The sequence below is a fragment of the Botrytis fragariae genome, assembly GCF_013461495.1.
Source record: "Botrytis fragariae strain BVB16 chromosome Unknown tig00000001, whole genome shotgun sequence".
Classification (NCBI taxonomy): Eukaryota; Fungi; Ascomycota; class Leotiomycetes; order Helotiales; family Sclerotiniaceae; genus Botrytis; species Botrytis fragariae.
In genome coordinates, this window is record NW_023500987.1 from 2625850 (window position 1) to 2647039 (window position 21190).

The window sequence follows — 21190 nt, forward strand, 5'->3', positions numbered from 1 at the left end:
AGTTCTATTTGGGTAGAATCGTTAGTTATTATTAAAGAGTGAATGAAAGATTCCGAAGAATATTCCAACTTCAATCACTTCGGCGTCTCCGTCGCAGGCAAGAGCGGTTAGAAGGAATGAGGCAGTGGTAATCAAATTCCCCGAGAGAAATTAGATGACAAACACCTGGACTCTTCTTCTTCCAAGCTTTGCAACAAAAGCGATTATGAGGGGCAAGTATAACTTTAGAATAATGAAGAATATGGGGAAACATACATTGATGGCGGTCAAACAGTGGTCAAAGTTATTTTGTTTGCACGGAGTAGAGGGATTGTTTTATTATCCCTGTTGAGTGTTGTGGGTTGGTTCCTTGGTCGACCAAGGGTCAAGAGGAGGTGGCGGCGTTACAGAAGTCCATGTACTGATTGATGAATATTCCTTGAAAATAACGAATGTAGGTAGGTAGATGGAGTGATTTAATTGAGTGAATAAAACATGTACGGTAAATGTGTGTATTCTCTCTCTCTGTCTCTCTCTCTCTGTCTCTCTCTCTCTGTCTCTCTCTCTCTCTCTCTCTTTTCCGAACAAGTGACAAGTAAGACCTGGGATCTGGATTATTCCAATATATCGAGATGTCAAGAAATCTCGATGGCGCAAAGGGGAGAAGCGGAAGTTTATTTTGACAGAGCCAGTGTACTCTGTAGGTAGGTATTTTTGGCAGGAGCTTATTTTGTACTTTGGCAGTGGAAACCTCGGAGCGAATAATGATATGATAATACGAACGATCTTGCCTTGCTGTTTAATAAACGAGTGATAAACTTTTGTAATTATGAGAAGCTCGATATGATAATGAAACCGGATATATTGGGGGTGGAGTGGGAGATAATGGAGCCAAAAAACGAATGAAGTTCTCCTCTAATCTTCACCATGGGTTTATGAAAGGACGAACGAAGTCTTGGAGTTCATGATGAGAGAGAAGATAGAAAAACCATGGGTACAAGGCTACAGAGATATTCACGTACTGCATTGTTACTTGCTCACGCAAGGCAAATCAAGAGAACCGCTTTGGAATGCAGCAATGTTGCCATCACGGCCTATCGAATCTGAAGAAGAGTGATTGGCTCATGAATTGAGTTTGGAAGGGAAATTCCTAAAAATATCCATGCTTTGGTACGTACTGAGGTGGGAAGGGAGCGAGGGGAGGTTGCTAAGGGAAGTTGCTAAGGGAAGTTGCTAAGGGGATGGATTGAATTGGTACCTTGAATCTTCATGTACCTAGGCATGCACCTACGATGCACCTACGGATTAGGAGAATACGTAGTCGAATGCTAATAAATCTCCTTTGTAAGCACCTCACATACGCTATCTATCATTAGCAAAAGCAGAAATGCCCTTTGAGAAATTCCTCATCTGTTTGACTTCACACCGTTCACGACCGGGAGATCGGTGTCAATCATCATCCTTCTTGTCCTTGTACACAATCAATCACGACCGATTCGCTTTAGCCGTTTCATACTATTGACACGACCTTTCCTGATGGCATTTCCATTTCCATTTCCATTTCCATTTCCATTTCCATCTCGCAAAGCAATGCAATGCATACCTACCAGGTTATCATATGTTGTGTTGTTCAACAACCCTGAAAGCCTTGACTCTCCGATGTATTATGGATCATCGTGGGAGCTTGGATTCTGGATTGTCGCCATAACACCGATGATGCGAGTTTCATCACGAGATTTCCAACAGATCTTATGCTTGTTGAATTTGGGCCGAATAGACACATTCCACTCCACCTTGAGGACATGAAAAAGAGTCACGACAGGGGAAATACGAGAAGAGCAGCGCCAACCGATAATATGCCACCAAGAATACCACCATCTTTTTTTAGCTTGGGTATGGCGTTACGATACACTTATTACACTTATTATTGAATACCAGCCTAATAGCTCTAGAAGTGGGATTTGAGAAGAAAAAACACAAAGTCGGATGATTGAAAAATAATGAAACGACAAACTTCAACTACTTTGTCAATTCCTCTCTTTCTTCATAATCCCCCATGTCAAGTCGTCAACTGATCTTATTAATCTTTAAGGGGTACTGGGTAGGTATTTGGTACCTACTTATTATATGGAGTAGACCCTTGGTTGAGAATATTAAGGAGGGGAGGGATTCTCCGCATCAACAACGTGAACCATGTCTATTAAGTATAATGATCGCCACATCCGCTTGACACAAAGTCAATTTTTGTTTATAAAAAAAAAATAATCAAATTATTATTCCGATCGGGTTTCTTGGGGTTTAGTCTCCCTGTCATCATCCATTGTCCAACCATTCCTGTTGAAGACAGCACGTTCGAAAAATGGCTGTCATAACATCCTGCGACTACATCGATGAGTCGGTGGGTTAATTGATACCAGTAGTGACTTACAAAGTTCTTCTTTAGCTCAATCACGATCAATCACGATCAATCACGAACTGAATCCTACCTATGTACGGTGAGTGATGATTGAAGACCTCAACCTGACTATCGTAAATAGTTCCTCTACTAATAGTCGGTAAGACTACAACGACTACCGTGACTGCAACGACACTTCCATTAGGTGTGTGTACTGCTCGTACTCGTTTCCCCAAGATCCAAGCTATGCCCTATTTTCCACGCCCGCTCGTATGGACCTGATATCCCTCAACTAAGCAAGTCAACTTCGTAACTCAGCCTCGATGTGCGAAAAATCTTATGGCTGATCTCAGCGCTTGAGACTTGGTATGGAGATTTGGATCCAATTCAGGTACAGACCGTACAGTAAACTAAGATGTGTGAGGGGAAGAAGTAATCAATTATTGGCCGAGATGATATTGGAATGACCTTTTTGAGGCTCTTGAAACCGATACCAAGATACGGCATGAGGGGACAAAGGACACTATGCCTAGTAGCAATGAGGCTATCTAAACTTTCTTTCTTTCCGACAATAAATCTCACCATTTTGGCCAACATATATATGTGTGTGTGTATGTATACACCGGATAAGTGTCGTAGGAGACTGACCGAGGAAGTCTAAGACAGAAAAATGTCACTCGCAGCGGGAAAGGTATTCCAATCCATAAACAAGTGAAGTGTCAGACAATAATAAATAATAAACACAATATTCCCTCCCCACCTTTCCGAAATACAATTCACAAGAACAGACAATGAACAAGATAATAATGGGATAGCATTTTCTTGCATCAACACCCATAGCATCTTGCGCGCGTTATCTGCATGATTTTCCACTTTTCTGATTGATACGTGAACTTCAGGTGACTTGGAAGATCTTGGGAAAACTGGATTGGTTTGATGAGCCAATTTATCATCTTTGTTTGTCAATCTCGACTGGTGTAACAGATAGAATGTAATATTGTGAATTTGTGATTTGCATTTGATTAAACATTGAATGAACGCAATGCAGTGCTGTATAACATAACACATAACATCATATACATAACATGAACGCACAACCTAACACACAACCTAACACATAACATAAACACACACATACACACATACATACATACCTACACACAGTAGCAAGTGATTGACGTCTGTCAGAAAAGTGCCAACTGCCCAGCGGTCGGTCACTGGTAACTCGTCGGAATACACCAGAAACCCCGGATCTTCCAAACCGACATCTTGGGTACCTATTAGGAAAGGTTTCAAAGCGAGCCAACGAAACTATCCATCTCTTGACTAGGGAGCTAGGATCTGGTCGACTTTTCATGTGCTCTGTATGTGCTCTGTATGTACTCTGTGCTAGAATGGGATTGGAAGGAAGGACGTTTCCCCGCAGCTCAACTCCTTTTGTGACGCTTAACCGCCTCTGCTACCTTTCTTTCCTTTCTTTTCTCTTCCCTTTTCAATTATCCATACGGACCAGACAGACATCGCAAGGGACCAGGTAGGGAATAATGACTCCTAGGCAACTATTTGGAGGAAAGTGGAGATTTCCAGTGAGAACCAGTGAGAACCAGTGACAAGCAGTAATTGACTACTGTAAACTAAAATCGCATCAGATGGGCTCCAGCAACGTAATACCTCGCTGGGGAGAGCTAGGTGCGCTTTGAAACTTTTCGGTCCCTGCCTATCTAAGTAATAAGTACGAACTTTACAGAGCACGGAGACAAACTCAATCAAATTATCAAGTCGATTGATATGCACAGCGGGGGCCATCAGTGTCAATAATAATTATCACAATTGTCAATCACTCTTTTGTGGAGATTGAAGATTGGACTTTAGTATAAGAATTCGAATGTCAAGTCCAACAATAGTGGCACCGCAAGCGTCATCTCATACCTAATCCTGTACTGACGGGTACTTGTGATTTCCGAGGCCGAGAGAGAAGGGTCGAGTCTGTTGAGAGAGAGTTTCCAATTCTGACGTGCGACAACAGCATTCCTGCACATTGCATCTTCATTCCTCTCTCCCATCACGCGAAACTCAATCCAAAAACCCACTTCTTGTGTGAAAGACATCTAGAGTATCAGCCGCGCCTCTACCTGTACTTCGTATATCAACCCGCCAAATACTACCTTCACACATCGTACTCGCGGGGGGCATAAGTAAATCCTAGGGTTGCGACAGGGGTGTCATCCTAAAATATTATTCACTTGCCCTTTGATGCTCCGAAACCAACAAGAATAGTAAGGTTACCGCCACGGAGACATTCATTCTTCTTTGTGTTCAAATCAAATCACTTTCCTTTGGGACTCTAAAGGGAGATTACAAAATTTGATCATTTCATCATACAAGTTTTGTGCAGGTAGCACCGGTAAGATCTTACATTGTACATTCAAATAATCTCCATATGGAGATCGAGGATACCATCTTACTCAATACTGATTCACCTTTTACTTAGACCAAACCCTTCCCTTTTTTTTAAAGCCCTCGATCTACCACACTCGTTTGCCTTGCATCTCCAACATTTGCGATTACACACGTACCTGAGAAATACCTGCATCGAATAAACTCTCGCTCGCCATCCATCGCACCTTTCCCCTCCCACCTCGGTACCGACTGATCTTACTATTGCAGCGCAACTTCTTGATATCCGGAAAGTACGGAGATATATCAAAAAGCATCACCTAACCTCTTCCAGCGGAGTTTGGGTGGAGAAGTGTCGAACAGCGGGTCAAAGGTCGAGCAATACGGAACTTGACCATGCCAGCCCAAGTTGCAACCCCCCCTGGTCGAGAAGGCTTCACCAAAGCTTCCACCAAAGTATCACCTGCAGGATATTTTGACGGTGAAAATTCGAAAGAAAACAATACTGGGCGAAAGTCAGTACCACCGTCACCTCCCGCTGGAAGAATACAAGGATCACCAATGACTCCCACTAAACTCAATATCCAACGGCAGTCTCGTCAGTCGCAGATCGGGAACGAAGAGGAATCACGTAAAACACATGAAAATGAGAGTTTTCAACAGGCAGCATTGTTTCTACCTGTTACTACTGAAATGCCCTACCGAACAGCACCGCCGCCGCCCACGACTCTTATAGATCCTCCTCAGCAGTCAGAACTGAGGATGTCTGGGGAATCATCGTCAGCTTCAAGAACCTCATCAGAGACCTCGGCAGCCTACTCAAGTCGATTTGGAAATGGAATTCCCGAACGAATCGATGAAAATGAAGCTGATGCACCACCTGAGCAACCAGTGCCTCAACTGCAATATTACCACCAGACTACAACGACTCCAAATCATCGAGCTTCTATGCCTATTGGCACAGGTTCAACCGATTTCATGGAAGCAGGATCCTCGACAAATCGCCACTTAACCCCTAATTCATATGCCAGACATTCTTCTAATAATTCAAGTCAGAGACCATTATCTGCGTATTCTGATCTGGGTGGTAGAACTCGCTCACCTGGCAATGGCCCTAACTCACCAACTTGGCGTACGGGATCCGCTAACTCGGGAGGTCTCATGATAGGCCAATGTCGTATATCGACCTTGCTAACATGCCCTACACGAGACAGCATGCACCGGGTCCAATTTCACTAGACAATTCACAGCTGAGGACAGTTGTAGGATCAAATGCGTCACTATTAAGTGCACAGAAGACATTGGAGATGTATCGGCAAAATGCCAAGAAATCGAGTAGTTCAGAGATACAATATTCTTTCGCTATATTTTTAATACAAGCGGCTCAAGAGGCTGGTTTAAACGTAGAAGAAGACACTCCACGAAAAGCTAGCCCGAAACCTGGTCGCAATAGCCCTTATATAGAGAGTGAACCTGCCACTCCACAAAACCTACTGCGCGAAGCCAAGAGCATTCTACAAAAGCTAGCCGACCGAGGGTATCCATTCGCACAATATTATTTAGCTGACGGGTTTTCCTCTGGGCTGTTTAATAAAGGAAAACCAGATCACCATACAGCCTTTTCATTATTCGTTTCAGCAAGCAAGCACGGCCATGCTGAGTCTGGTTACCGAGCTGCGTTGTGTTATGAATTTGGGTGGGGCTGTAGAGCTGATGCTGCAAAAGCAGTGCAATTCTATCGAGCAGCGGCAGCTAAAAACCATCCTGGTGCAATGACTCGTCTTGGTCGAGCTTGTCTCTCTGGTGACCTTGGCTTTGATCGATATAAGGAGGGCCTTAAGTGGCTGAAACGAGCCACCGAATCGGCCGATGCGCAGTACAATTCTGCGCCGTATCACCTGGGAGTATTGTACGAGAATGGCTACGGAGAAGATCTTTTCAAGGATGAAGCCTATGCGGCTGAACTCTTTACCCAAGCTGCAGAGTTAGGAAACGCCGATGCTTCTTTCAAACTAGGCCAGGCATATGAACATGGAAAACTTTCATGTCCTCGAGATCCCGCTTTAAGTGTGCACTTCTATAACGGATCCGCGGAGGCTGGTAATCCCGAAGCTATGATGGCGTTGTGTGCTTGGTATTTGATTGGTGCTGAACCGGTACTCGAAAAAGATGAGAATGAAGCATATGAGTGGGCACGAAGAGCTGCTGACATGGGTATGTGTTCTATATTATTCATTTATCAATCTCAAACTAATCATATTATAGGTCTTCTCAAGGCAGAGTATGCTATAGGATATTTCACAGAGATGGGTATTGGTTGCCGACGCGATCCGCTGGAAGCTAATGTTTGGTACGTGAAAGCTGCCGAATCTGGCGATGAGCGCGCGAAGCACCGACTTGCCAAAATCCGAGCGGCAGCATCGGGAGGTACACCGATGGAAGTTGCCCCACCCAGAAATGCGGCCAAGATTAAGAAAAGTGCTTCGGCAGTCGATAAACCGGGGAAAGATGAAAAGGAGTGTGTGATAATGTGAAGAGCGATAGGAAAGCCCCGACTTTGGAGAGGGAAAGCAAAAAGCTTTGCGGCCACGCCAATTAGTTCTGATGTCTAATAATTATTGGTTGAAACATTGAAAGAAGCCGAGTCTAGAAATTAACGCGAGCAATGTGGTACGGACTGTATCAGCAGAGATAGACTGTTGGTTGCGGACATAGCTATCGATATAGAAAGGCGTGATATAGATCTCGCAGGATAAGATTTGAATGGATTGGGCAAAATGCCTTGCTTTTTTTTCGCGTTTGATACGTTGCATGCGAGGCGGGGTATTTTGTTAATGAATGGCGTTTTTTGGTTTCATCTTTTTATCTTATCATGCTTCGAGGAAAAAAGAAATATCTTTGTGTGCGTATTCCTTTACATAGCAGTGATGGTCTTTGCATTTGAACGAGGAGGAAGGAGCATAGTCTGGGGAGCAGGGGCAAGCATGGTTTTTTGGGGAGTGGGAAGGGAGATGTTAGGGAGCGGTATTCGGCCAAATGGCACATGTATGAAGGAGAGAATTATAAGAGGAGACGTTATCACCAGGGGCTTAGCCGAGCGAGTGAGATGGGGGCGAGATTTGAAATGGGATAAGATAGTGATGGATTGAGTAATCGGGAAATGATTGAATTTGATGAAGGGAGGAGCAGATGGGTAAAAGATAGGTACCTAGTGATAGTTCTGTTGCCACTCAATATAATGAAATCATATGATTTATGACTTGATGATTGATTTTTGGGAGGTAAAATGATGGGCAGATGTCCCATCTATATGTGTGTGAGTTCCCATTTCCCTTCTTGATGAGATAAAGAAGTGTTGAGTTGGTAGCACTGGCTAGTAGCCTGTATGACGTACAGATACCCATCCTATCAATGTAGCTAGGCGGCGATTTTTTCTAAATACTTGGTTGGCCCTTCTTTTCTCTTTTTTTGGTTTTTCTTTTTTGGTTTTTCTTTTTTACTTTTCTCTTTTTTTTTGTGGGGGGAGGGGGGGGAGGGGGAGGAGGGGGATTGAATGGTTGAGGATTGTTGAGGATGGGTACTTGAGGAGGGGTACTTGAGGCTGGATGGATGGATGGATGTGGTCTGTTTTGATCTATGATGCCTTGAAGATTTCTGGTTAGGTATTTGAGACAAGCTGGGATTGCATGGGATGGCTAGATGTATATGCAATATTTTTGTTTTGTTTTTTGTCTAGTGTGGTTGGCGTATATATGTGTGTGTATGTATGTATGTATTTACTCGCTCCGCAATTTAAAGTTAGCTTCTTGGATACCTATCTAGTAGTAACTCTACAGATTGAGCATTACATTTGTGACATTTCTTCTTCTTTTTCCTGAGGGGTTTGCAGCTTAGTGGTGAGATAGTGAAATGGATGGATGAGAGAGTGCGAGATAGAGAGATTTGCTAGTCTGCCTTGTTGTGCGGCAGATTGGGAAGTGGCATGATGTGTTTGTTGTTTTGTGTGGGATGGGACGGGTGCTCGGAGTGAGTAGTTGGCTTGCAGCCTGGTTGTCTTGCTTGTGCTTGTGGCTGTGGCTGTGAGTTGGGTAAAGGATAGGTAGGGTGTATACTATCTTCCAGGGATTTCGAGGTGGATTTGATCGGTGTATCACTTACTCGGTCTGATCTGCACAGGGCAGGGTAACCATTTTAGTAAGTGCTTTAGATTCTAAAGATTCCGTAGGTATGGGTGCTTATGCTTGTCAACTTTCAGATTCTCGATGTGCAAGTAGAAAGTTATGTGGGAGTAGTATAGGTAGGTGGATACTCGCGGGATGTTCTGGCGTATGGAATACCTCCCTCCCTCCCCTCTCCTCCTCTAGATCTAATGGAAAGAAAGGCTGGATTTGACTTGGAAATCTTAGTTAGCGTAGAGATGAACAATATCAGACGGGAACTGCGATTCGAAAATAGTTTCAGAGAGGAGGATGGAGGTATCTGCTGTATCATTGGGTCGCTCCTACTTTTCCATCAGATTTTGAATAGAGAAGTACCGATAGCTTTTTGTTATTTTTGTGATCTTTGTGCTCAGAAGAAGATATTTAATATCTGATATCGATGATTCTATTATATCTATATATATTCTCTAGATCCTATTCTTTTAATGCTTGGGTAATAGTCTATGTGTTCTACGCAGGGTACAATCGATGACAACATTTTGTATGAGAGATCTCAGGGCTGCAACATAGTGTTCTTTGAAAGTATGGTTACATGAGATATTGATCTATATTGGTCGTTCGATACTAGCAGGGTTTCAGATGGGTCTCCAACACCGAAAGCGATCTACAGAATTTATCTAGTCAATTCCAGACTACCGTGCTAGAGCCCCTCACCCCCAGATCACCGGATGATTAAACTTTCGGACATCCCTCCAGCTCCTGCAAGCTGCCAAGTGATGGAAATGGGAATTATCATACATGGATTCTGTGTTTTACTTCTTCATTGGTTCTGCGGCTGCATGAGAGGAAGGAGGGGAAGGGTAAATTTGAGGTTGGTTTTGACGAGTAAAAATCTCGAGATTCTATTGAAAGAATAGCTTTTCATTCGATCCATTGGATATGCTTGTCCAAGCCATTGTGGGGGCTGGTCTTCAGTTTTAGAGCGATAACCTGTGCACTAGAGATAACCTGTGCACCAGAATCACAAACCCTGTAGTAGCAAGACCTCATGGGGAAAACAGGGTTTCCTAAACCCTGAAATGGCGGCCTAAACTTGCGGGAATGTATCAAAAAACTGAATCGTCGCGCAGTGCATGCTTACAGCCGCATCTAGATCGACGGCAAGTTCAATCCTCGAGATGTCAATATTTGATATTCCTCGCGTGACGCTTGCCCATGTCAGCCTCTACGTCACTAAATGGTGAAACCTTTCATGGGGAGAGGGGGAGGGGAGGCTGTGAAGGGATAGAAGGGGAATGAAAGCTTTTGCATCAATTTTTGAGTCACGAATCACGACATTACCATACCACAATATCACAAATGCGACTCTAGTCTTTAAATCGATGTGAATGGTCTAAACCACAACCAACATTACCATGGCAAATATCTAAAATTACCACAGAGCATGACTACACCGCTAGTGGAGATTTACAACCACGCAACTTGCGCAAGCCATTTTCCTCGACATATATCCTTGCCAAGGTTCGGTGAACTTTTGAGCCAAGACAATTCAGGGAGCAGCATATGCGAGCAGCTCTGTGTATATATGTACTTCTTCGCGAGCAGCATGAGAACAACATTTACGATTATAACATCAATCAGAAATATTCTCTATCTTGCTTCTTCATTCAATCCATTAATGACAATTGTTATCTGAACATTTCAAAACAAGCACCAAATGTACTCGAAAGCAAGCGGCCCACAAAAGCAATCAACGTGCTTGAAGTGTGCAAAATGTCGTCATGATAAGAAGAAGGTATGTCCTCTCTGCAGATCAATGCTTGATAGAGGCTGATCTACTACAGTGCGAGGTTGAAGAAGGAGAGCCGAGGTGTTTGCGCTGTATTAAATATGATCGCAGCTGCAATCCTAAGGAAGTCTCGTCTCGTATAAAGAACCGGAGGCCCAGGTCTCCCAATCACCAAACACTTCCTCTGACTCCTAGCAACCATAACCAGTCTCCCTCTCAATCATATCACGATGAATTTCTCACACACAACTTCTACCCGAGTCCTGATTCAGATGTTATCCCTCAGGACTCACTTATGGACTATGATAACCAACTAGAGGATACCTGGCAATTACCACATCATATTGACACAGTTGCAGGAGCAAACAAAGTCTACCTGAGTCTTGATTCAAACATTCTTCTCCAGAATTGGTTCGCGAGCAATGATAACCAATTAGAGAATACCAGGCAATTACCAAATACCACCGCAGATGAAGGCATTGGTATACAAGATGATCAGAGAGCTGTGTCACGAAGACCTGCTCCAGAAGCCGTCCATCTTCTGTATAGCATGGAACCCTCTAATATAATTCTCAAGGATAGGATTATCGCACAAATTCACAGGCGGCTACTAAATCTTTGGGGAAGTGAGCAAGCATTTCTCGACGCGAAAAAGGTAACCAACCTGATGGCCAGGAAAATTTCGAACTTTTTTGGGCGGGATGCTCCACAGATGGCCTTAAGCGTGAGTTCACCCCAAAGATCAGGATTCATAAGACTGATAGTACCTCTCTCTCTAACAGTACCCCATGATCCGGGAAGCCTACTATGCTTGCGGTGCTGCTGATGCTTTGAGAAATTTTAAACTCCACAATCATGTTCGCGAAGAGTATCAAACTGCTTATCAAAGACATAACGATAACGCAATAGCAATGATCAATGCTGCTATCGATGATGTTCTAGCTGGCACGCTAACAGATTTGTGGCCATTATATCACGCAATATTTCTCTCCCATGCATCTGCTGTGAGTTGTTCAATTCCCCTTCCTATTCACAGAAGGACTGCCTTCTAACAGATGTGCTTCCGCCAGGCTTGCGTGAGAGGTCCCGAATACATCCAAGCCGCAAAGACTGCATTCAAATATCTTGACGATCATGTCAAGGAGAAGTTTCCTTTCGAGATTCATTTCTTAACAAACACGACTGCGGCGACAGAAAAATCGAAAAGGGGAAATTGGACGGTCCGTATGCGGGTAGGTTCTGGATTCCTCCTCCGACATAGTGAACCCCACTGAAAGAAATCTTTATAGCTTGCAAAACACCTCGATGATCCAGGCATGGAGCTAAGCCGGTCTAACTTTCTTCTTGGAGAAGCAAGAGTCAAGTACGATAAGGAAGTAGGAGCCAGCTAAAAGGACAGTGTTCAGTCACCAGACCTGGGTGATATATGAACGGCACTTGCATCACGCACATCCGACTATGATGAGGCGTTATGTGAGGAATTAAAGGAATGAAGATATGCTCAACCGGAGCGCTAAGAATGGCACTAGTGTACACAAAATGATAGCTTCCTTACGAACTTTTCTTCCCTTTCCAAACAATTTATTCTTTTATTTGAAGGTCTCGTTCTCTCGCATCTTGAAATGCTGGCAAGGATGATATTAAAACCTTCTTGCTATTATGCGCAATGAATATAAAGAGATCTATCGCAATTTCCTCTTTCCTAATAGCTGCAAAATCAACACATCCTAAACTCCTCCATATTCTGTATCAATACTTCTAGTCATCTTTCCCGCAACACAATCCTTCCACTCATAAACTTTCATCAAACCGTTGCAATTTTTAATCCTAAAAAAATCGATGTATAATATCCCAATTCTCTTCTTCACTGGTGATGTTATTACCAAAAACTCCTCAACTGTGATAAAATCAGGCTCCTGAATTGATTGCAATTTTATTGGATGATCTCGTGTTGAAGTTGTCCAAAGGCGTCAGTGATATGATTTACCATGAGTTCAACATTGTCAAACAGATATCCAGGTTTATCTAACAGGTCCATTTCAATGTCTAATTTTGTGCCGAACATGGATCTGAACTGTTGATACTGATCAGACCCACGATCTAGGCATGGCAGGACTCTGGACAGTATCAGAAGAAGGAAAAGCCGACAAGACGTGAGTGAGAGGTAGATCCGACGCATCACAGGCTTGACTGTTTATTGTCAGCGATCAACTGTAAATGGATTGTAGCACAGGGTAGCTCTACTCACGGTTCCGGCTCCTATGCAAAGCTTTTCCACTGACAACCGTATTTTGCGCAAAAATACCAGTGGAGATCAAGCTACCACAAAACCCAGTGAAGGATACAAGAGCAACCGCTGCACCAGCGGGCGGGAACGCCAATAGACCACCCGAAACTGCAAGCACGCCGAGGCTACCTACAGTGAAAGCAGCATTCTTCGTTTTGTCGGCCACGCAGCTGTCGTGGTATATGAGGGCCGCATCGTGTAGAGATTCGTTAGCACACATCATTCTGGTTACGATGCTGCAAAGCTGGCGAGTCTCCAGAACATCTGGGTTGCGGCCCCCTGAATCACCCGCTGACAATATCGCATTAGCCTTTGCATGGTTTCTGGAGCAATACAAAGAAATATCTTACCTAGTCTTCCCACAATTTCCTCAAGTAACATGACTCCACTTCCAAGATTCATTGCTTTCTCTTTTAAAAGTGCCTTTTTTTTGGTGGAGTCCAACATAGCAAGTTGCTTTTCGATCTGTGTTGCTGTTAGTAAAACCTTGTGCTTCGGAGTCTCTTGAAAAGCTTGCACCTGGCCACGTGCTTTCGGAGCCATCGATGTGAGGACCCTCGCGAAATTCGCTATATGCCGTACAATGTTTAGTAGCTCTTGATCTTGTTCATCATCCGACTCAGCCTGTGTATTCACGTGGTCGGTGAACATCTCAAGCGGATAGTCGAGAAACGTGAGAAGGTGTGTAACACAAAGTCCAGCGTACAAACTGTTAGAGTATTATTAATCCAAGATATTAACAGGGTTTGTGAGAGAGAAACACTTACGGAGCATGGATCCACTTGGTAGGATTGCGGAGTATGCCGGGGCCGGGTCTCTGAGCAGCTTTCTGCATAAGGGCCTCGAAGCCTCCGAGTTGCTTGAGGTTCTCGAAAGAGTAAGAGCGTCCAAAGATGCGATCAGTGGCTGTCATGGTGGTCTCTGAGAACGGTCCCATGATGAGGTTGTTGTTGGTCAGGATGGTATCTAGCGCCGTCACCGAACTATCTAGGAAAATGTATTGGCACAAAGCTGAGATGGCGTTCTCTACCCCTTCGTCATTGGTTCCGAGTTCCATGTGTCGGATTGTGAGCTGCAACGCGAGGTTTAGCATCATTGCTGGAAATAGAAGAGAACAGGTTAAGCGAGACGTACACATATTTGGAGGTGTCCATTGACAGAATCTAGGATCAAAGCGAATCCTTCGAAGATCCAGGACTGTATTCGAGGCGTCCATAGTCTTATTATGGAATTCCTGAGAGTAGCAGGAGACGTATCAGTAATAGGTGTTCTGTGTTGATCGCTTTGCCAAAAGACCAATTTGACTTGAAGATTTTTATTCGACATAGTGTAATGAACAGCTTGGGAAAAATGAATATCTAGAGTGATTTTATAGCGAAGATGATGAGAGAAAGAAAGTTTGATTGGCAAGACACGTCCGTTGGAACGAGGGAACGAGCGGTTTTATGTCCACGAAATATGCTTGATACAAAACCTTGACGTTGTGAGAGTTCTACTAGGGTGCCTCATCAACCTCATTGAGGCTATCTTAATTCGCAGTTCATAGTTATCCTAATTCGCAGTTCACAGTTCGCTCACCCTGTGGAGTCTTTTTGGGATAAATAGGAACAAAATTCAACTTCTTAATGCAGATTGCTAGTTTTAAGTGCAGATCGTACAATCGCTTCGAAAACCAGACATTTGATTGGTTTATAGGATTGAAAATCCCTATAGACTAGGTTATTATTATTATTTTAATTATTTTTCTTTTTATTGAATTGTTATTCAAATAACCCTGTAGCCCACTGGATTGTACGATTGTGCGATTATATAATCATGTGATCCATACCTAAAACTAGTAATCTATTCTTAAAAATAGCAATCTGTACTTAAGACTAGCGATCTGCACTAAAACGTTGAATTTTGTCACTACCAAAAAGACGCCATCCACCCTTCGTTCGCAGTTCATTCGCAGCTCGTTCGCAGTTCGTCCACATTTGGCACTGTCGCGCTTCGCAGTTCACTAATCTATGTTAGCGTTGGTTAAGCACGGACCATGTCATACCCGAACCCAACCTTTGAGCTTTTAAATGCTACTTCTATCCATCTTTCCTTTCATCTTTGACAAATCTCCATCAATCCTTTTCTTAGAACATTACCACAGTACGACTCTCAATGTCCCATAAATTCACTGATGCTAGCAGTAGCTTGCTACATCCAGATTCTTCTAGCAGAGGACATATACCTCAAGGCCCTGAGACTAATTCGACATCGTCATTCGAGAATGAGCAACCCGATGAAGATTGCGAACCACGACGATGCATAGCAAAATACTACCTGATGGAGTACTTCAAGGCCCGAGAGTAAGATGGAACTCAGCTCAGTCGTTGATAATGGCTAATTCACATAATAGATCATTTGTTGTAAACAACAATGACGGAGATTTAAGCGAAACCGCTCTAGGTATATTATCATTAATAAATCCGAGTGCATATAATTGGTACAGTATAGCAATTCTTATCGTTTCATAGATACTACTGCTAGCAACGAAAGATTACGTAGACAGAGGACAAAGGACTATGTCACTCTCAGCCACACGCAATCTAATCTCGACATGTTAGAATGTACGCTTGACCAAATGCTACCCAGAGCTTACAAGAGAGCTTTTAATGGCAGTGCGGGGTTCCTTGTAACGTGGGTTTATTTCTTCAACTGTGATTTTCAAAGCTGCAGCTGATATTGTTCCGTATAGCGCATTCGTTTCGATAATGGGATATAGCTCTCATTTCCCACAGAAATTTTATATTGTAGGGTTCATGTGCTGTGTTGCTGCTGGCTTTCATGGAGTATACTGTAATCTTTACTGGTGGGCTATAAAACGCTGTCACAAGAATGTCCAGAATGTCCAAGAGAGACTTGAAAATGACACTTTGCGTCAAGATCACATCAATTATCTTGAAGGGGGACTGTGGTCTCTTTTGCGAAATTCGAATCTATGAATTCGCAATCTGGATGATGTATCGGGTCGGCGAGACCGTATATGAAGACAAATTTCAAGATCATTTTCTATATGCACCTATTTACTGTTCACTTCAATGTTCTGCTACAGTCATTCGAACTCTGAGACACCGAGCGAACTTCACTTCCAGGATTCAGTAGTGCTTCCCAGGCATGCAGAAAGCAAATGAGCAAGCTAAAATGGATTGGTGAATAGGGAGTGACAACAGAGTATCCTCACTAGACTTTACTAACATAGCCAGAATCAGGGAGACCTGGGGCAAATATTGCGATTTTTAAGTCAAAATCAAAGCCTCTGGTTATTTTGCCGATTCCCGCGAATAGGAATATCTGAAATAGACTTTTTGAAACGAACTAAAAGTCCCCCGGTCAAAAGCCAGATTAAGGCAAGAATGTACTGTAGCTAACTGTAGCCTTGTCAATGAACTCTAATCAAGCTGGCGCATTCTGGGACACTGGCTCTGATTTGGGAGTAACTTTCCGCTGACTCTTAGGTAAGGCGACGAAGATCACTCAAGATGAAACCTCTACTCTGATTCAATTTGTTGAGATAATACGGTATATTAAACTATAATGATATACAACTGTATGTTTACGCATGTGTGATTTGATTTGATTGGTTTAAACCATAATCTGCACTCTGTTACAATCGAAAATGTCCAAAACTTTCCCTGGGGGAGACCATAGGTGGATGGCTTGAGCTACAGATCACCTAGCGTGGAGTGTGCTGACCGATTTTTGAAATAAAACATGGATTTTTAAATCGTGAGTCGCGAATTGCAAACTGCGAACTGTGAACTGCGAACTGCGAATTGCGAATTGCGAACAATAGTACTAGTGGTCTACGTGCCCATTGGGTATGGATCGGCATGTAGCACCCACTCTAGTGAGCAGCTCAGTCGAGCCACTTTCTATAAGTTCTCTTGACTCACCTTGTGATCTTCCGATCAACGGTGGTCAATCATGGAGTCGTCCAACTCAAACCTTCTTTACGAACGTGGTGCGATCCCTTGGTTCAGTGACCACATGAGAATCGGAGCTGGTTTCGACATTCAGAACTTCCAGACCGTGCGATCTCCTTTCAGATGTCTCTCAAGCGACGCGAACCCCGAAAGATCGAGAGCAGGCGCTTCTATTAGTATAGACAGACAACTCATTCGTGACCAGGAGAGTCTACAGAAATACATCTCAAGCTCTACGCGAGTACTGGCTTCAGGCTTACCCGTCGCATCTATGCAGCTATCTCTCGACTGCTTGAAGTCTGCAAAGTGTGATTCGAACAACGCAACTGTCATTTTACATGCCACTGTCACCTTACCACCAGATCTGTACCAAGATCAGATGGTACCTCTACCTGAGGCTTCAAACTTCTTGGAGCAAGCAACCCGAGGCGACGAAACCTTCGGCAAAACATTTCAAGAAAAATATGGCCAATACTGCATTACTGGGCAAAGACGACGGTCTTCCTTCTTCGCTGTATCAACATACAGTTCCGAGAGCAAGGAAGATCTTGATCAATACGTCGCTGGAGTATCGGCTAGCTTCAAGACTCCCAAGTTCTCCTTCAGCGCCACCACAAAAGTCGAAATCGGCCATACAATGACAAGCAAGAGTATCAAGGAGCGCCATCAGATATGTTTAGTTGGAGTAGATTCGGAAAATATGAGCTCTCGCTTGTCTACCATTGACCTTCAAGCCGCCTGGGTAGACTTTCTCGAATACTTTAAGCCAACGCCATATCTAGCACTGATGACACCGTACATTGATCTGAACATTCCTTTACCGCGACCAACCACTACACACATTATTCCCCGTGGATTCGAGGCAGCTTCGGAACTGATATTCGCCCTCCAATTGACGGCTCAGACGCATGGTATGATCAAGGCTCGCGCGGCCGTCGAAGAAGTAGTCAATCAAAACTTGAGAGTGTGTGATGTACAATCTTGGCTTGTACTTCCACCTGCACAAACGGCAGCGAGCGTTGCCAGATTACAATGTGTCCAAGTACAACTTGTAACAATATGGCATGATAGGCTCATGCTTCTGAATACATGGAGGTCTCTTAATTTGACAGCTAACGACTGGGGATGGTAAGTTTGTCGCCTACCGAACATGAAGTCCATGCTTAACCGCATATGCTAATGAAATACACAGGTTCCACTGGAACAAAGCATGTCATAATAAATTATGGAAAATTGGTTTATGCCCTTCAGATGTTCCCGAATCGATTCGATCAGAGATCACTACACATGATCAACAATGGCATATTGAAAGCAAATGGAACGGTCTGCCCGAATGCCAATATGAAAAAGTTATATATGACCTCCCTGGTCGTATCATTATTGGCGCTCAAGTGTCGAACTTTTGGGCAGGAGATGGTACAAACGGTTGGTTCAAACGCATCTTGGGTGGCTTGGACTGTCACAATTTCGGAGTCGAGTTCAAGACGCAGCATTATCGTGGTGGTTCATGGGGATTGACCCTCTGGTCAGTCGATAGGGAACTTTATCAGAGTGCTTGAGCTGCTGATCATGCGAAGGTCTCGAAGGTCTCAACAGTTGTCACTTCCTGAAGGAGATAGTTACCTTCTTTTTTCAAAGGCAGCTTTTTTGTATACCACTTACTGTAGACGTTCAATTTTATTATTAATTTACGTTTGATACCCTACTGTTGAGCGTACGAGAAAATCTTCACTTTAGTCGAAGGATCTTAGTTCTAGAAGGCTAGTCAGGCTGGACGTTTTTAATCGAGCTTGATGAGTATTTGCTATCCTCCAGCTTCTAATTTAATATCGGACCTTTAACTTCCCATCTCCCATCAACTTCCCAGTGGCAACAGAATCAATATTAGCGACGAAAAGAACTCAATAGAAATCTTCATACAGATTTCTATTTTGTATATGACAATGTTGAAGTCCTATTAATTATTGATAAACAACTTGATTTATTAATAATATATATTATTCGTATTTTTTATGATTTGTTCACTGTGACGAATTTCTCATGACAATGTGATTACTCATCACACTAATCTTAGTTCAAGACTAGCTTGTATTAAGCGATTGTCATTATACAAGAGATAAAGATATCCCTTAGGGATCTCTTTCCTCTTTAGCTTTCTTATTCTAGTTTATTTGACCTCTACCGACATGCTTTAGTATGTTACCGTAACATTTACTACTGAATCTCAATAAAATAAACAGCAAATTACTCTCATGCCCTAAAAATCACACTTGCTTTACTCTCATACCTCTCAGATTTCATATAGATCCTAGTTTATAATAACATAAAAAAAAAATGAAAACAAAATTCAAAGAAAAAATAGTACTTTACTTATAGAATCTACCCTCCTCCTATAGAATCTAAGGGGCATGAGAGTAATTTGCCGTAAAATAAAATAGAATTTAATCATGAAGAGTCCTAGGATTTTTATAGTCTTTGAATATCAATTTTTTTTTACGATGTATTGAATGTTTTTTTCAGCGGTCCATCCGTAGATGAAAAACAGATGGGGAGAGTTATACCACCGAGTACCACAACAGGGAGTCTGTGTTCGGGTTTGGTCTCTCCCGCCTGCGGCCTGGGTGGATTATTTGTCGAAGAGGAGGGTGGTAGCTGATGACGGCAGTTAGCTTGTCGATTCCTATACCGATGAAGATGAGCCCGACGGATCCTTGTGATACTTGAAACTGGGACTCGAATACTTCGGTTAGAGTTGCCATTACTAGATATAGCCATCCATAGATAACAGCCGAATACAGAGACATAATCAGAATTATGGGAGAGAAGAGAAGCATTTTTACAGGTCTTAAAGCTGCCGTTCGAAAGACCTCGCTTCCAGAAAGATCACTCGCGTATTTAGATCGGAGTGCCATGTTTCCTGTTTCCTTTCTTAATCGGTTCGTCTTCTTCTGGAGAATCGTTACTTTGTATGTTTCTCTCAGGAACAAAAATCCTATTTGCACAACGCCGGTTGCAATCGTGATGATCCAAAATGTCCAGCGCCATCCCGCTGCCGCTGTGAGATATCCTCCGATGATTGGTCCAGCGATGATACCCAGTAGTGGACAAAGACTGATAAGTGGTATAGCACCTCCACGCTGCTCTGGAGGAAACATGTCGCTCGTAGTGCCATCATTGAGCGTTGTAGACGCAACCATCAAACCACTTAAACATCGGAACGCAATGAGCATGTCGATATTAGTACTGGTCGCTCCTCCAATCGAGAGGATTATGAAGAGGACGTTGGCTATATCGTATATAATCAGCTTCCCATAAAGCTCCGCGAGAGGCACGATTATCAGAGGCGCGAGAATTTCGCCTAGCTCCCAGATGGAAACTAAGATGGTAGAGTATAGACCGCTGCTTTCATGAAAGTCTGCTAGGATTTGCGGTGCCGCAGGTGCCACGATAATGGTCCCTAGATTGCTGGAGGAGTTAGTGAGGAGAAGGTGAGGGAAATTTTACGGTTGAGACGTACACCATTAGGTTCATCATGGAAAGAATTGCAACCATGGTCCATTTGTAACGAGGACTCCAGTTTAGTGGATTTGCGGGATTATTCGGGCCATCGAAGTCTACGATGTCGGGATCGGTCATGGTTTGTTAGGGGGACTTGCTTTTGATCTGATGGTTGTTGGGTCGTCTGGCTTTTCAATCGGACATTTTGACCTGGAATTGCTCGATGATGTGGAGGGATGAATGGATAGTGAGGTTTTTTTGAGCTGACCTGAAGACTTCTTCTTTTACAACTGCAAGTTTGCTTATCATACTCAAGATCCGAGAACCAAAACAACATAGTATTCCATTTCTATATAACTTACATACAAAGCAAATCCACACGACAAATTTCTTCCAAATTAAATTCCCACCCCTCTCCCGCATTTCCGAAAGAAATATCCTAACAACTGATATCAGTTTCCTCACGATATACGTATCCCCAACATGTTTTCTTGTCATAAGTATCCAAATCAGGAAGCTATAAGTTCGATATCGTGGTGATAGATAAGGAATTTCCGTTTTGAGATATAATTGTAGGAAATTGTAATTTGCGATGCGTGTCAGACCAACCAACCAACTGCGGGTAGCAACTGTTGCAAACAATTGTGACGTGGTCGAGGTGTGGGATATTAGATATAGGATATAAGATGTAAAAATTATATCTTTCTGAATCTCGAGAATTCCCGC

The 21190-nt window shown here is 43.2% G+C and overlaps 6 protein-coding genes across 6 annotated transcripts; 4 read left to right on the forward strand and 2 right to left on the reverse strand.

The window, feature by feature from the left end:
• Positions 1-5167: 5167 nt before the first annotated feature.
• Bfra_000805 (putative protoplast regeneration and killer toxin resistance protein) lies at positions 5168-7305 on the forward strand (the record flags this gene model as incomplete). Its single annotated transcript, XM_037331249.1, has 3 exons — positions 5168-5948; positions 6038-6985; positions 7037-7305. 3 exons carry the CDS (start codon positions 5168-5170, stop codon positions 7303-7305), a joined length of 1998 nt encoding a protein of 665 aa, XP_037197582.1.
• A 3407-nt stretch (positions 7306-10712) lies between these two features.
• Bfra_000806 (uncharacterized protein) lies at positions 10713-12168 on the forward strand (the record flags this gene model as incomplete). Its single annotated transcript, XM_037331250.1, has 4 exons — positions 10713-11444; positions 11503-11724; positions 11791-11952; positions 12010-12168. The coding sequence occupies 4 exons, from the start codon at positions 10713-10715 to the stop codon at positions 12109-12111; spliced, it is 1218 nt and encodes a 405-aa protein (XP_037197583.1). The 3' UTR covers positions 12112-12168.
• A 485-nt stretch (positions 12169-12653) lies between these two features.
• Bfra_000807 (uncharacterized protein) lies at positions 12654-14333 on the reverse strand (the record flags this gene model as incomplete). The annotated part of the gene is made up of 6 exons (XM_037331251.1): positions 12654-12910; positions 12969-13298; positions 13358-13472; positions 13527-13716; positions 13775-14079; positions 14142-14333. 6 exons carry the CDS (start codon positions 14331-14333, stop codon positions 12654-12656), a joined length of 1389 nt encoding a protein of 462 aa, XP_037197584.1.
• Positions 14334-15161: 828 nt separating this feature from the next.
• On the forward strand, positions 15162-15985 carry Bfra_000808 (uncharacterized protein; the record flags this gene model as incomplete). The annotated part of the gene is made up of 4 exons (XM_037331252.1): positions 15162-15349; positions 15400-15449; positions 15518-15680; positions 15739-15985. 4 exons carry the CDS (start codon positions 15162-15164, stop codon positions 15983-15985), a joined length of 648 nt encoding a protein of 215 aa, XP_037197585.1.
• A 982-nt stretch (positions 15986-16967) lies between these two features.
• On the forward strand, positions 16968-18525 carry Bfra_000809 (uncharacterized protein; the record flags this gene model as incomplete). Its single annotated transcript, XM_037331253.1, has 2 exons — positions 16968-18094; positions 18159-18525. 2 exons carry the CDS (start codon positions 16968-16970, stop codon positions 18523-18525), a joined length of 1494 nt encoding a protein of 497 aa, XP_037197586.1.
• Positions 18526-19521: 996 nt separating this feature from the next.
• Bfra_000810 (putative mfs multidrug transporter protein) lies at positions 19522-20602 on the reverse strand (the record flags this gene model as incomplete). Its single annotated transcript, XM_037331254.1, has 2 exons — positions 19522-20431; positions 20484-20602. The coding sequence occupies 2 exons, from the start codon at positions 20600-20602 to the stop codon at positions 19522-19524; spliced, it is 1029 nt and encodes a 342-aa protein (XP_037197587.1).
• Between the last annotated feature and the right edge of the window lie 588 nt (positions 20603-21190).